This window comes from Phocoena sinus, chromosome 2 (genome assembly GCF_008692025.1).
Source record: "Phocoena sinus isolate mPhoSin1 chromosome 2, mPhoSin1.pri, whole genome shotgun sequence".
NCBI lineage: Eukaryota > Metazoa > Chordata > Mammalia > Artiodactyla > Phocoenidae > Phocoena > Phocoena sinus.
The window spans coordinates 10,115,339-10,129,226 of record NC_045764.1 but is presented as its reverse complement, the minus strand read 5'-3'; the positions used below and the strand labels follow the sequence as shown (position 1 = coordinate 10,129,226).

Genomic DNA, 13,888 nt, shown 5'->3' with positions numbered 1-13,888 from the left:
GTTGGGCCAGGCCTAACTTACCTGGCTGGTCTTGGGACCCACCTGCCCCAGAGAATACACAGCCAGAGAAAGATTCCTCTTTGACAGTTCTGCTAAGCCAGATATGGACTAAGGGCTGCCACCCTCATCAATGGTGGGGAATGATCAGGTAGAAGAGACTAGAACTTGATCCTGAGGCTCCTTCCTTAGATCCTGAAGACCCACATGCTCTGACCCCAAAGGTGGAAGCCGTAGATGCCAGGCTACAGTGTAATGTAGACCTTGCAAAATCAGAAGGGGACAAAAGAAAAGGTCATCAGCAACCTAGTTCTGCCCTGCTTTCTACAAGGCATTACAGAGGAGAGATGGGTCATAGCATCCTTACTTGTTAATGGATGCCTTTCTGGGTAGCATCCAGCCTTATTCCTGGGGAAAGGGTCTTATGAGTTAAGGGGTGGACATAAGGGAAATCACATATCTATGTGCCTGAGACCTGAGAGTTCCATTGCCTGGGACTAGACATGAAGAGTTAGGTCTGTGCTTGAATATATAGCGCAGCCCAGTGTCCTTACACCTCCATCTGTAACAGCCAGAGGCGACATGCTTCATGGAAAGTCCTTTGAGACTTCTAGAAGAAGTCTGTTTACGGGATGTAACCCTCAGTCGGGACCCAGAGGGAACTAGAGAACGTCACCGCTCAGGGAAATCTTGCACAAGCCTTTTCGTACCTAACAGGATTTTCAGGATGTTTCGGGTCTTGCTTTTGCACCCTTTCTCTGGGAGATTCCTGGGAGAGAAGAGCACCTAGGGCTCATGCATCTGTCCTCCTGCCTGTGTGACACAGTGCAGTCTGCTCTGTCCAGAGACCCAGGAGCCTCTTCATCCCTCTCCCGACAGCTGAACCTTTAGATGGAGAATGACTGAGCCATGAGACAAAGATGTGGGAAGCAGAGTGGGACCTCCCTGGACAGTTGTCCCTGGGAAGTGCACTCTCTCTATGTCCGTCTTCCCCTTTTTCTTCCTCTCTCCTTTCTCCCCAGCCTCTCTGAAAAGAACTAGGGCAGTGGTTCTCAACTGGGAGCTGTTTTGTCCCCAGGGGATATTTGGCAGTGTCTCTGGAGAAATTTTTGATTGTCACAACTTATTTGGGGACAGGGGGCATGTAGTCCTACTGGCATCTGGTGGGTAGAGGCCAGGGATGCCCAGGGAAGCCCCACCATAAGGAATTATCCAGCCTGAAATACCCCTGAGTGCCAGGATGGAGAAACCATGAGCTAGAGTGAAACTTCCTTTAAAAGCTGATCCTTTGCCCACCAGCATCCTGCACGGTCAGGCCTGCTCAGAGCAGGCTTGACCTGGATTCTAGTTGTTCTGTGTCTCTGGGGTCCGGAAGAGGTAGGGACTGCCCTCATTCTGACTGACGACAACGCCAGGCTCTGGGTGACTACTGCTGTTCTGCCAGGTTGCCTGCTTGCATCAGAGCCCAGGGCAGAGACAAGGCAGAGTCATGGCCCTCCGTGGGCCATCAGCTTGGTACAGAGAACCCTCCTCCACAGCCACCAGAGGGGAAAGGAGCTCAGAGAACTCACGTGATGGCAGAGCCCGGGCACCTCCCCCTGTGGGTTGGGGGGGCTCGCTGTGTCTTCACTCTGCCTCGTGGTCTCACAGCTCCCACACCAGCATATCCATGTGCATTCGCAATGATCTGTCTTTTACCTGGTTAGCAAAAATCCTAAACTTTCCAACAATCCTGGGGAGAAGCTCACTTTCCTTTGCTTGTCAAATGAAACTCTACTTATAAGATACAGATCTTATAGTATGAAATCCTTGACAACCTTAGGATGACACATGAAGAGTAATTCAGTATGGACTTCAAATTCCCTTTGTTGTGTACTTTCCTATAATGATGAAATTGTAAGCATTAAAATTATATTTCAATGATGTCATTGAGAGGGAAGAACCATTTGGGGGGAATTAACAGATGAATATGATGAGATGGGCTTGGATGTTTATCCTCATCCTATAAGGACTGTTAACAGTCCACCTCATTAAGAGCAACTGACTTCTCAGTCCAAGTGCAAGGCATTGCATGAGCTGAAATGAAAAGAAATGTCCTCTCCAAATGTCCTCTCCATGATATAAGTTTATCACAGGGCTAGTGCAGAATGACCACACTGTCAAGCCGAGAAGGAAGGCAACGCTTTTTAAGTTCTTAAAAGCCTCTTCAAAGGGCTCCTAGCAAGAGCAGAGTCAACTGCAGTCCCCCAGTGACAGAGTTGGGTGTGGAGCGCTGGCATCCACCCTAGAGTTGGGCTAAATGCTCCTTCTCTGGACCCTCTTAGCTAGTGCCTTTGAGTCTGTGGATTCAACTCAAAGGACAGCCAGTAAGAAGGTATTCTCCTGTGTCCAAGGAGGACTCTAGGTCAATGGAAATAAGGAATGTTGCTTGCATGTGAAATGATGACGTTGACAATGACTAGAAGAGGTAACTTGTTGCTCTGCCCTTTAGGTGGCGCCATATCCAACATGTACGCTATGCTGATTGCGCGCTTTAAGATGTTCCCTGAGGTCAAGGAGAAAGGGATGGCTGCGGTCCCCAGGCTCATTGCCTTCACGTCTGAGCATGTAGGTGTCAACGTTCTTTCCAAGTTTAAGGTTATATTCCTTAAAGCCTCGGTTAAAGGGATGGTATTTGGAAATACTTTACCCCATGGTTTCTCTTTCCAGAAGATACTTCTTGGGAGAGAATGAGGGGAGAGATCGGCTGGGTGGTAAAATGGGGTGAGCTGCTTTGTCTTTGAAATTCAAGAAAATGCTCAAGGAGAAAGCAGAATGCTTTTACCCCTCATTCCTTTACTTACTTCTCTGTAATAATGTCACATTCTGGGGCAATGGGGGGAGGAGAGAGGGTAGAGTAACTGTGAACTCATTGCATCATCAATGCTGTGCCTACGTAACTCAAAACTCCCAAGCATCCTGTTGACAGTCTTTCTGTTATAAAGTTCTAATCAGGTATTGTACCCTCTTGGTTACTTGAGACACTTTTGCGGCTGACTTAACCAGAGGTTTCATCACTGTAGAGAAATGGTCTAGTGACTGTCGTATCTCATCTCTGGGCCGGATCTGTGTCAGCCAAGCACAGGCTCCTGTCTACTGCCAGGCTGCTGTCCGGGCAGGACGCTGAGAGTTTGGTGCTCCAGGGAATGGTGCTTCACATTCCTTCCATGGCCTTTAAAGAGTTAATGCCGTCGTTCCTACTACCACTTAGGCACTGGAAAAATGGCCCATCCTGTGCACATAAATGAAGCCAAACAGCTTTAGCCTGCCAAGCCACCATCTTTCTCGCATGTGCCAGGGCAATGCAGCACACAAGTTCAAAGCCACAGAGCAGCTGTTTGAGCAAGGTCTTGGTGCTAAACTGTCCGGCCACATGTGACCTGCGGGGAACCAGAGTCTGTTCTTGACAGGTGTTCGTAAGCATCACCTGCTGTGGAATTCCTAAGATTGTTCCTTCAGGACATCTGCTTCAAGGTAGCCTGGAGTCTAGGAAACAATTGCCTCAGAGATTGAAAAGCCTCTGAGGGCCGGGGAGCTGGGAGATGGGGAAGGACTCAGATCTACCGCAGAACTTTTCTTTTTCCTATTTTAAGTGGTGTGTGTGTGTGTGTGTGTTCATAACAAGGAAACAAAAGGCAAGTACCGATGGGAAGTCAGTGAATACAATTCACAACCACTCCACTAGCCGTGGAATTAAAGGAAACGAATGATTTATCCTTAGCGTCTTTAGCATCTTGCTTTCAGTCACGTTATAGCATTTTAATTTAATGCCCTTCCTCGATTTATAGGCATCAAATTTAGCAGCCTCTGATGTTTTACTTTCCTATTGCTGCTGGAACAAATTACTACAAACTTCACGGCTTAAAACAACACGAATTCATTATCCTGCCGTTCTGGAGGTCAGAAATCTGCAGTGGGTCAGGCAGGGCTGTGTTCCTTCTGGATATCGTAGGAGAGCATCCATTTCCTTGCCTTTCCATTTTCTAGAGGCTGCTTGCCTGCCTTGGGTCAGGGCCACTTCTTCCATCTTCAAAACCAGCAGCAGCAGGTCTTCCAGTCCCCTCGCCCCCATCTCTGACCTCTGCTTTCATCTCCTTCCCTGGCCCCGATTCTCCTGTCTCCCTCTTTCTCTTGTGATTACACCCTGGTAACACAGGATAATCTTTCATCTCAAGGTCCTTCATCACATCTTCAAAGTCCCCTTTGCCATGTAAGGTAACAGAGTCACAGGTTTAAGGGATTAGGATGTGAACATCTTTGGGGGGCACATCATTCATGCTACCAAGCCTAGGTCTCCACCATGAGATAACGCTCATTTCTCAGCTTCTCCATGGGTAGAAAAGTATAAGGTAATTTGCCTTCCAATTACGATTTCCCTAAAGTGGATTTGGATCCCTAAATAGTTACGTGTTACTGTATTCTCAGACTAAAAAGCCCAGGTGATCTTATATTGGCATCTTCTTCCTTTGGTTTCCATGCTGTTTCCACATCCTGAAATGAGGTTGACCTACCAGCAAGTTCCTTGTGCTCTCTGATTTCTGCACGAGTTTCTTGGGCTCAAGTTGGATGTAAGTTCACTCAGCGTTGCTCAGAAAGTCCAGGTCATGTGATCTGAGGATGATTTTGCTATGCCTTTGTTCCTTGATCTTGTCAACTTCGATCTCTTTCTCCATTTTCCAAGAAAAGAAAGGTGATTCAGAAAGAAATGACTACGGCAACCATTCGATCCTCCCGCCTCCTTCTGGTATTTCTATCTGTGCCCGTAATTACGGAAGAACATTTGAAAATTATGAACCTAAAGTACCAGTCGTTCTGACTCAAAGATTATTTTGACAGATGAACTCTCCTTCCAATGTACAAAACCTTATATCTGATTGCTGTGGACCATTTCCAACTTCTAATAGACAAAAGTTCATCTGATTCAACAACAACCTTGTGGGCCCGGCAGAACAGAGATTGTTCTCAGCATTTTTTTTTAAATGAAGAGGCTGCAGTTAGCTAGGTAGGTAGAGCCAGGATTAAGCAGATTTCCTGACTCCCAGACCAGTGAGGGCCCTGCCCCAGCTACCAGTGCAGAAACCAGATTAAAAGATACAGCGACAGAGTTTCATAACCCACAGATCATCAACTGCTTTAACATTTTATACCTTCCCGAGTCAGATTTCCACCAAGAGCTTTTTTCTTTACGTGAAGGTGATGCTAAACTGTTCCTTCTCCGTGCCCCCGCCACACACACACAAAAATCCTCCTTGATACCCATAGGTTGGGCTGGGAAGGGCTTTTAGAGCTTGATTTAAAGAACTCCCATGTCTCCTGGAGCACTTGATCCAAACCATTCTGGACAGATGAGCCCTTAAAAGTGAGTCCTGCCTTGAAGTTCCAAGTTAAGAGGTAACACAACCCCCGTGTCTAGTTGCTGCTGGGCTCCAGACCTCAGGGCCATTCCACCCTAGTCATCCTTTAGTACCGCTCCTTCTACCTTCAGGCCAGGCCAGATCTTTCCTTAGTCTTTTCGGATTTCACAGTCACTGTTCCCACCAGCCCCAGAAATAGATCTTCCCAGGCTAAAGAAAGAAAATTACCAAGTCAGTTCTCAAATGCCTTTTCTCCAGGCCTGTTTCCATCTCTGCGTGGAGGTTTCCTTCCTGAATCCCTTGACCTGCAGGGAGAAGGGTGATGGGGGGGCTGCTGTGTGGATCCTGTGGGGAAAAGGGAGGCCAATGGCCAAGGCAGGAGCTGCTTCAGTTACGGTCTCTCTTTATGCTCTCGGAGAGTTTCCAAGGCCCAAGACTTTTGGAGAATCAAATGAGAGCCTTAAAAAACACTTCCCTCAGTGCCTGGGACATAGGGAGCTCTACATAAATAATAGGTAACTTGAAAACAACAACAACACCTTGTTTTATGGATGAAGAAGCCAAGCCCCAGAGGTGGAAGATGTCTTGCCCAAGGTTTCGTGTCCAGTCAATGGCAGCATCAGCTCTAGAGCCTCAGTTTTCCAACAATCCCAACACTGCTCTTTCAGCTCCTAGGCTGGCTGACCTGATCGCCACTCTAGCTGGCTGTTCTCCATTCACTTGAAGCATCTTTTCTCAAATCCTGTTTTCTTCATGTTGGTTATTCTAATGCTAATACAGTTTCCTGATCTATTGAACCAGGTCCAGTTACTGTCCTTTCTCCTATTCTGAGCACAGAGTTTATAACTGGATGTGGTTAGCGCCATAGAGATGAAAATGGGGTTGAGAAACTGTCATCCTCCAGCACCCAGCCAGAAACTTCACATGTTCAGAAAGCAAAGGGTCATCTTTTGTTTTCTAGATGACACTTCACTCTGTCTCTGCCACATCACACAAAGCTACCCATCACTTTTCTGGCCACCAAAATAGACTAGAACTTTCCCTAGCTGATAAGCAGGTCAAGCTGGGTTTGTTTTTTCGAATCAAACAGTTTTCTTGAAATTCGCATAGGACTAAATCAAACAAATAGTATTGTGATGAAGAACAGAAGAACATAAATCACTGAGTTGGAACAAGAGATAGCGTTTATGAGTTAGGAGCTCCAAGATGATTTTCCTCCAAAATGTAGAATCACAAAATTGGAAGGGATCTTAAAGATTATATGGTTCAGTACTCATCCTTTGCTGGAATCTCATCAAACTCAGTGATAGAAGAGCTTGGCAAAAATTAATCTGATGACTTTTAGGTCCCATCTTGAAAGGAGGTTTAGAGGAAAGCTAAGATCCCACCTCAGTAATTCACATCTCTCTCTCTAAATCTTCTGAAAGCCCCAACCGTGAGCTTAATTCCAAATCCCCCTTATTTCCTCATGTGACACAAGCTCTTCCAGAAATAACTTCAATGAAACAGCATAATCGCATCTAGGAAAAATGTTCCTTATAATCACAGCAGACACTGGGATCTTTCAGGCAAATCACCATAACTAACTCATTCCACTCTTAACACGCCAGGCTCAGCTCGGGTCCACGGCTCCTGGAACCCGTCACCAGTGTTCTGCTGAGGCCCCTCGTGACCTCAGCCCACTTCCATGGGGAGGTGATTCTCATAATTTGCCTTAGAAAGATGTTTTCATATAACCACACTTTTTGAGAGGGTTTCAATTTCCAAAAAATAGACGTCCTTTCTGTTAAAAACAAAAGCAAAAATCAAATGGTGACCCAGGCAGCTTGGAAAAAGCTCCCATGTCATGCTTCTCATTAGACAGAAACACTGACCGAACTTTCAGTAAGTGAACTAGTGAACCGGGTTCACTTCACCCCCGGCACCCCGTCCTCCACCTCTGCGTTCCTCCCTCCTTTTCCTTGTAGGGTCCTCATCACCCCTGTGTCATCTTCTCTTCTACCCAATCCCATCAAAACCTACTCTTAGCAAAGAACCTGAGAGCCATGTATATGATTGTAAAAGCTAAGTGTTGCCTCTCCTGGGGGTATTTTCACTGCAATAGGAGACAAAGGAATGAGGAGACATTCTCAAAGAGCAGGCATTGTACTGTCAGAGAAGAGACAAATAAGAAGAGGACGGTCACCCATCGAAGTGCCCCTGAGGTCACATCCCTCATCGGGTGGGTGACTCTCCCTTGCTCCAAGTGCCAGGTCGGGAGTCACTGGCTAGACCTATTTTTCTTCAGGTTAGTGGACGGAGCCCATAAGCTTTGGAATGGACTAGAAATGATGATAGGCCCTGCTCTGCCACTTTCCAGGACGTGACTTTGGATAACCTACTTCATTTCTTCCTCATCTGTCCAACAGGGATTATAATACCCAGCTCATGTAGTTGTTGGGAGGATGAAGTGAGATAATACAGTATCTGGCCTTTGGTAAACACTCCGCAAATGGCAGCTAACACTGCCCTTGTAACCAGCCACCCACTGGTGTCCCGATGGGTAGAGAGCTGAACGTCTCCAGGAGGCAGGATGAAGGCGTATGTGGGGCCAGTTATTTTCTTAAGATGGATAATGGCCCCTCTCCCAAAATACGAAGCAACGCCCAAGGAGTCACAGCCGTGGGAGGGTTTGGATTCTCTATTGTTACTGTATGAATTTGAGATTTTTTTTACATGCTCCAATATGGTGTATGTTTATTTTAAGACATAAAGTGAATTAACATGTAATTTAATTTTGTTTAATTCATTAACATAATTCTGCTCAAGGTACCCAGAGAGACCTGAGGATGGCATCACATTAGGCGTGAGGCTGGAGGAGTGGAAGGGCCACAACTCTGTGAGCATCTGTTGATGCTGGGCGACCTGTAGGTCCTTCCCATACAGTAGCTACACTTCTCACACCAACAAGAGAGGGATTCATCCTTGCAGCTGAGCAAACAGTGGTTCAGAACGAGAGAATAACTTGACTAACTAGAGCCAGGTCATTTTATCTCAAATGACCTCTTGCTTTTTAAAAAATTTTTTTTTAATTGAAGTATAGTTGATTTACAATGTTGTGTTAATTTCTGCTCTACAGCAAAGCGATTCCATTATATATATAATCTTCTTCATATTCTTTTCCATTATGGTTTATCACAGGATATTGAATATAGTTCCCTGTGCTATACAGTAGGACCTTGTTGTTTATCCATTCTCTATGTAATAGTTTGCATCTGCTAATTCCTAAGTCCCAATCCATCCCTCCCTACCTTCCCCTCCTTGGTAACCACAAATCTGTTCTCTGTCTGTGAGTCTGTTTCTGTGTCATAGATAAGTTCAGTTGTGTCATATTTTAGATTCCACATATAGGTGATACCATACGGTATCTGTCTTTCTCCGTCTGACTTACTTGACTTAGTGTGATAATCTCTAGGTCCATCCATGTTGCTGCAGGTGGCATTATTTCATTTTTTTTAATGGCTAATGTTCCATTGTTTTTATGTACCACATCTTCTTTGTTCATTCATCTGTTGATGGACATTTAGGTTGTTTCCATGCCAAGTGACCTCTTTCCACTACACATGTTCATTTCACTCTTCTCAGGATCCTAAAATCATAGAAATAATTGCTTTCATGTGCCTGCATACATGCTTAGTGCTGGTGTTCATGTTTGTCACCACACATGCCCGTTGGGTCTACTTAATCCTGGTGCACACCATTCCTTTCTTTTAAAATATACTTAGGGCACAAACTCACACTGGGGTAACTTTAAACTATAGCTTTGAGGGAAAGTAATAAGGTAGCAGCTTCACAGAAATGCCTTGTGTGCAGATCCATATCACCTCTGACTCACATGGAGTCTCTAAGAACGTGGCGGGCAATCCCCTGCCCTCCAAATCATGATCATTAGAAATGAATGAGGCGGTCTCCCAGAGTACAAGCTTCTCTGTACATCAGATGCTTTCCAAAGCAGGGTGCCCTTTCAGACCATTTGATGAGCAGAAGCAAGAACAAGAGCTACCAGCTTCTCTGAGACAGTATAGGAGGCAAACTAGGGGGTGCCGGGAAGGGGTGTGGAGAAATAGGAGGACAGGGAAAGACTATTGGTCCCGTCATCGATGATGGGGGAGGGGGCTCCAGGGTATGGGGAGAGGTCAAAGGAGCAGATTCCGGCTCTTTCATAGGTTGGACTTCAAGATTTCCTTGCTGGACATCCATGATGTGTAACGATGCGTAATCCATCCGCCTGTGTTCTGTGTTCCTACACACACGTGCCATTCACTCCACCCATTCACTTTCCCAACAGGGAAAGGCTGTTGGTACGAAAGGATCAAATCCAAGGATGATCGATAGACCTTAGAGCTAAGAGGTAAAGGTTTGATGGACTGTCAGAGAGCTAGGAGCTGAGTATTCCAGCCTAGCGTGTCCTTTTTTTTTGTTTGAAGTCTTTGGGTTGCTTCTTTCTTTCTTTCCCCCAAGCAGCTCGTCTGGTTAGAAGGGCCTACAACTGCTTCCTGCTTGGGAAGGACCCCATGGGAGGCTATCTGGGGTGGGTGCCAAGAAGACCTCTGGATATGCTTTTATTTTATTTTATTTTTGTTGTTGTTTCAACTATTACCCTTTATTATAATTATTACTATCGTAAGTGAATATGCAAATATCCATAGAACAATTTCTTTTTAAAAAATTTTTATCGGAGTATAGTTGATTTACAGTCTTGTGTTAGTCTCAGGTGTACAGCAAAGTGAATCAGCTATACGTACACATATAGCCACTTGGATGTGCTTTTAGAACAGGCCACAGATAAGAGGCACTGGGGTCCATTTAGCCCACCATCATCTGCCCCAATCACCAAAGCCACACGTCAACATGGCGGCCAGAGATTTATGACAGCAAATAGTGGATATTTCCCTGAACTTGTTCTCTGCGCACATGGTCAGATTCAACAGATGCTTGTTAACTCTTTCAACAGAGTCTTCGCCCTCGTGCAGCCTATCCTAGTAGGGGAAAGACAGTTGGCTAATAAATATCTACTCTCATGTCAGGTGGTGACAAGAGAGTGGCATGGTCATGGCCTACTTTGCAACCTGGTCGTGAAAGGTGTCTGTGGAGGTGATGTATAGCAGAGACCTGCATCAAATGAGGCAGGGAGCCACATGCATAGGTGAGGGAAGGGTTTTCTAAGAAATGCAACAGCAGGTAAAAAGGTCCAGAGGCAAGAACAAATTTAGCAAAGCTCACAAAAGACCAGGAAGGCCACTACCACCAGGTAGAGAGCAAGAGGCAAGGGGACGAGGGAGATGAGGTAGGGGCGAGAGCTGGCTGCTGAGGGCTGTCTTGATCATGTTTGTGTCCCCGGAGCCTCGGACGCTTTCCCTGAAACCCTGCGGCCCACAAGGCAGCTGAAGCTGAGCCTCGGTTAAATATCTGGATGTGACCAACAATGGCTTGAAAGAATTAAGGCGGCTTTCTCAAGTGCTTATCTCAATTGTAATGGAGGAGGAGAAACCGGCACGGCAAGAGACCGAAATGCTTTGTCTCGGAGCTTTCTACCATTGCCCGTACTCTCCCACCATGCCTAAAGATGGGAGACATTTATTGTCCCCATTAAAGAGGAAAGATCCCTAGGCATATTCTCCAGTCATGGGGATGGGTGGGATGGACTCTCATTCTCACACCTTCTTACTCTGGATAATCTCATCCCACTCAAGCCCCAAAACTTGCTTCTTTTAAAATTACAATTATTCTATAACTGTAAAATCCCATATTTCATTGCACCCAGTTAAAATACCAGCTGAATTATGTAGCCCATATCAAGATTACTTATATTTTTTAAAAGATGGAGAAATTAATCTTCAACCTTGAGTTTTTCATTTAGTGTAAAATAAAAATCATATGGGTTTTAATGTCTGTTACCCTTGAATAGAAATATGATTTAGTCCTAAGTAACCACTAGATTCTCTCAGGAGTCTATGTGTTTTTTTCCAGAATCAGGGTGGGGGGAGAGGGCTCTTCGTTAACGCATCCCCCAGCCATTCCATTGATGAACAACTGATCATTACAAGACCCCTGATGATTTGGGGATGCAACAGAATCCTTGTAGCTTCCAATTTGTGTTCATGGTTTTACCTTCTGAAGTCACCCGGAGCGTCTACCCCCATCCTGGCACAGCCCTTCAGATGTTAACCCGCCATGCCACATGTCCCTAACGCCCTCTGCTTGTGACCAAGCATCCTCTGAGCTCTCTCTAGATACCTGGTTCCCAGGGTCCTCAGCCTCCAGGACGCTGCCCTCTGCTCTGATTTATCACACGTGGTTCCATTAAACATGGTGCCAAGGAGTAAGAATGATTCTCCTCACATGTTCTCACCAGCACAGGGAGTCCTGCCACTTAAGCTGTCTTCACGTTTCTTCGTCATGCGGAAGTGTCTTTTTTTTTCCACTCAAGTGCCTTCTCTCTTTGGTCCCTGGCTATTTATGGATAACATTTAGCTATTTCCCTGCTCCCTCTCCTGAAAACGTAAACAAACTCACTGTTTGGTACCTAATTTTCTTTTTCACTCCTTTGTTCCCCATCTTGAAGCTTCCTGTTCCGGCAAGTGTTTTTCCTTTAGATGTGCGGCATTTGGTATGGTGATCCATTATCCTAGGTAATTGCTCCTCATTTGAGAATCCCCATTCCTCCTCATTAAAGGCCAGACAAGACTACTTCCTCGCATTGACCAGGTGCACCAGATCTCTTACTTACCCCCCCGGGGGCCATTTAGCTGTTTAGTTGCTGTCAAAAGTTCAGGAAGGAAAAAAACAGAAACAAAACCAATGAATCACCGAAGTCATAATTAGTAAAAGTTTATGGTACACATGTTACCAAATCCAAGCTTAGTCTGCTTGCTGCAGGACAGGCTAATAATTGGGAGACGAGGTGACTTCATTCAGAAAGCCAGGTGTCCGAGAAGATGGCGGATTAGCAGCCCAGAATGCCAACTTACCGGGGTCTGGATGCCAGTTTCTTTTATAGAACAGAGAGGGGGAGGGGGTGAGGAAGTAAAGTAAAAAGGCCATAAGTCTTGCAAAACATCTCCTGGCTTGGCCAGCATTGGGGAGGGGATGTGTTAATTTCTTCTTTTCTGTAGCCTTTCACAGGTGGACAGGGTCAGAATGTCTCCCTGTGAGCTGAACAAAGGCGCTTTAGTTTAACATTCAGACAGAGGGGCAGGGTTCCTGAGGCAGGCCATTATGTATGCTTACAGTTATAGATAGCATCCTTTTATCGATTACAGTAGCAAAAGCAACGAAAAGCAAAGGTTGAAGCAAAAGAAACAGATCCAACATGGAGTCAGATTTTGCTCTTCCCTGTTACACACATACCAAAAAGACAGTTTGCAAACCATGAGCGCTCCAACCAAAACGTGGAAGGAGACTCAGAGGTAGATTTTACAAAGCAGCTTATATAACTTGGAGGCAGTGACTGTTGATTCTTCCCAGTGATTGGTTGCAATAGAATTTTCTTAAATGAAAGGGAATTGGTTAGTGGTTCCCTCATATGAATCGGGGAGAACAATTTAAGTCTCACGATTTTCAGAGGCGTTAAGTGAGAAGTGACCCAGGTCAAGTGAGCCTCACTTGTCTTGCAAAATCAGCTAAATTAAGCTTTGCTTCTCTGACTAAACTGGTTTTGTCTGCTCAGGGAATATTCAAGTCTCCGTTTGTGTTTGATTTAACAGTGCTTACAAGCTCATTCACTGAGGGGCCTAATTTGGGTAGTGAATGCTTGCTCAGTGGGGCAGCTGGCACCTCGATTCTGTGCCCTCCTGGCAGAAACAGACTTAGTGCTGTTTTCCCCCTGAGCATCTTCTTTCAGGGGTGGTCCAGGGATCCAGTAACTATGTAAGAGAGAACACTTTTTTTTTTTTGGTGGAGGAGTCATGTATCTTTCCAATTAAGCTTTCCTAGTTCCCAGGTATCTTCCTAAGGATTCTGCATGTTGTCTTCCTAAGGTTGTAGAATGAGACTAATGATCCTTTCCCATCTCTGCTCTTAGCTACACGGGGCTTTTAGAGCTCCTCTATTCAGTGCCGCATTTATTGGCTTATAGTATTGGCTGCTGTTATAAATGTGATGTCTTCTTGCTTACTAGCCACACCCCCTAGAAATACGCACGTTAACAGTTCCTAGGCTGCATATTTAAGAATTCAGAGGAGCCATTGACATATATACACTATTGATACTATGTAGAAAATAGATAACTAATGAGAACCTACTGTAGAGCACAGGGAACTCAGTGCTCTGTGGTGACCTAAATGGGAAGGAAATCCATAAAAAGGGGATATAGGTATACGTACAGCTGATTCACTTTGCTGTGAAACTCACACAGCATTGTAAAGCAGCTCTACTCCAATAAAAATTAATTTAAAAAAAGAAAAAGAATTCAGAGTCAAAAGCAGGCATTCGAGGAGAGTACACTCTGGAGCCATCAT

At 45.3% G+C, this 13,888-nt stretch overlaps 1 protein-coding gene across 1 annotated transcript in view; it reads left to right on the top strand.

Annotated features, from left to right (window-relative positions):
* GAD2 (glutamate decarboxylase 2) overlaps positions 1-13,888 on the top strand; it is a 65,953-nt gene that overhangs the window by 9,407 nt on the left and 42,658 nt on the right. Inside the window, 1 exon segment of the mRNA XM_032622979.1 lies at positions 2,489-2,604. Within this exon segment, the coding sequence (XP_032478870.1) occupies positions 2,489-2,604 (116 nt within the window).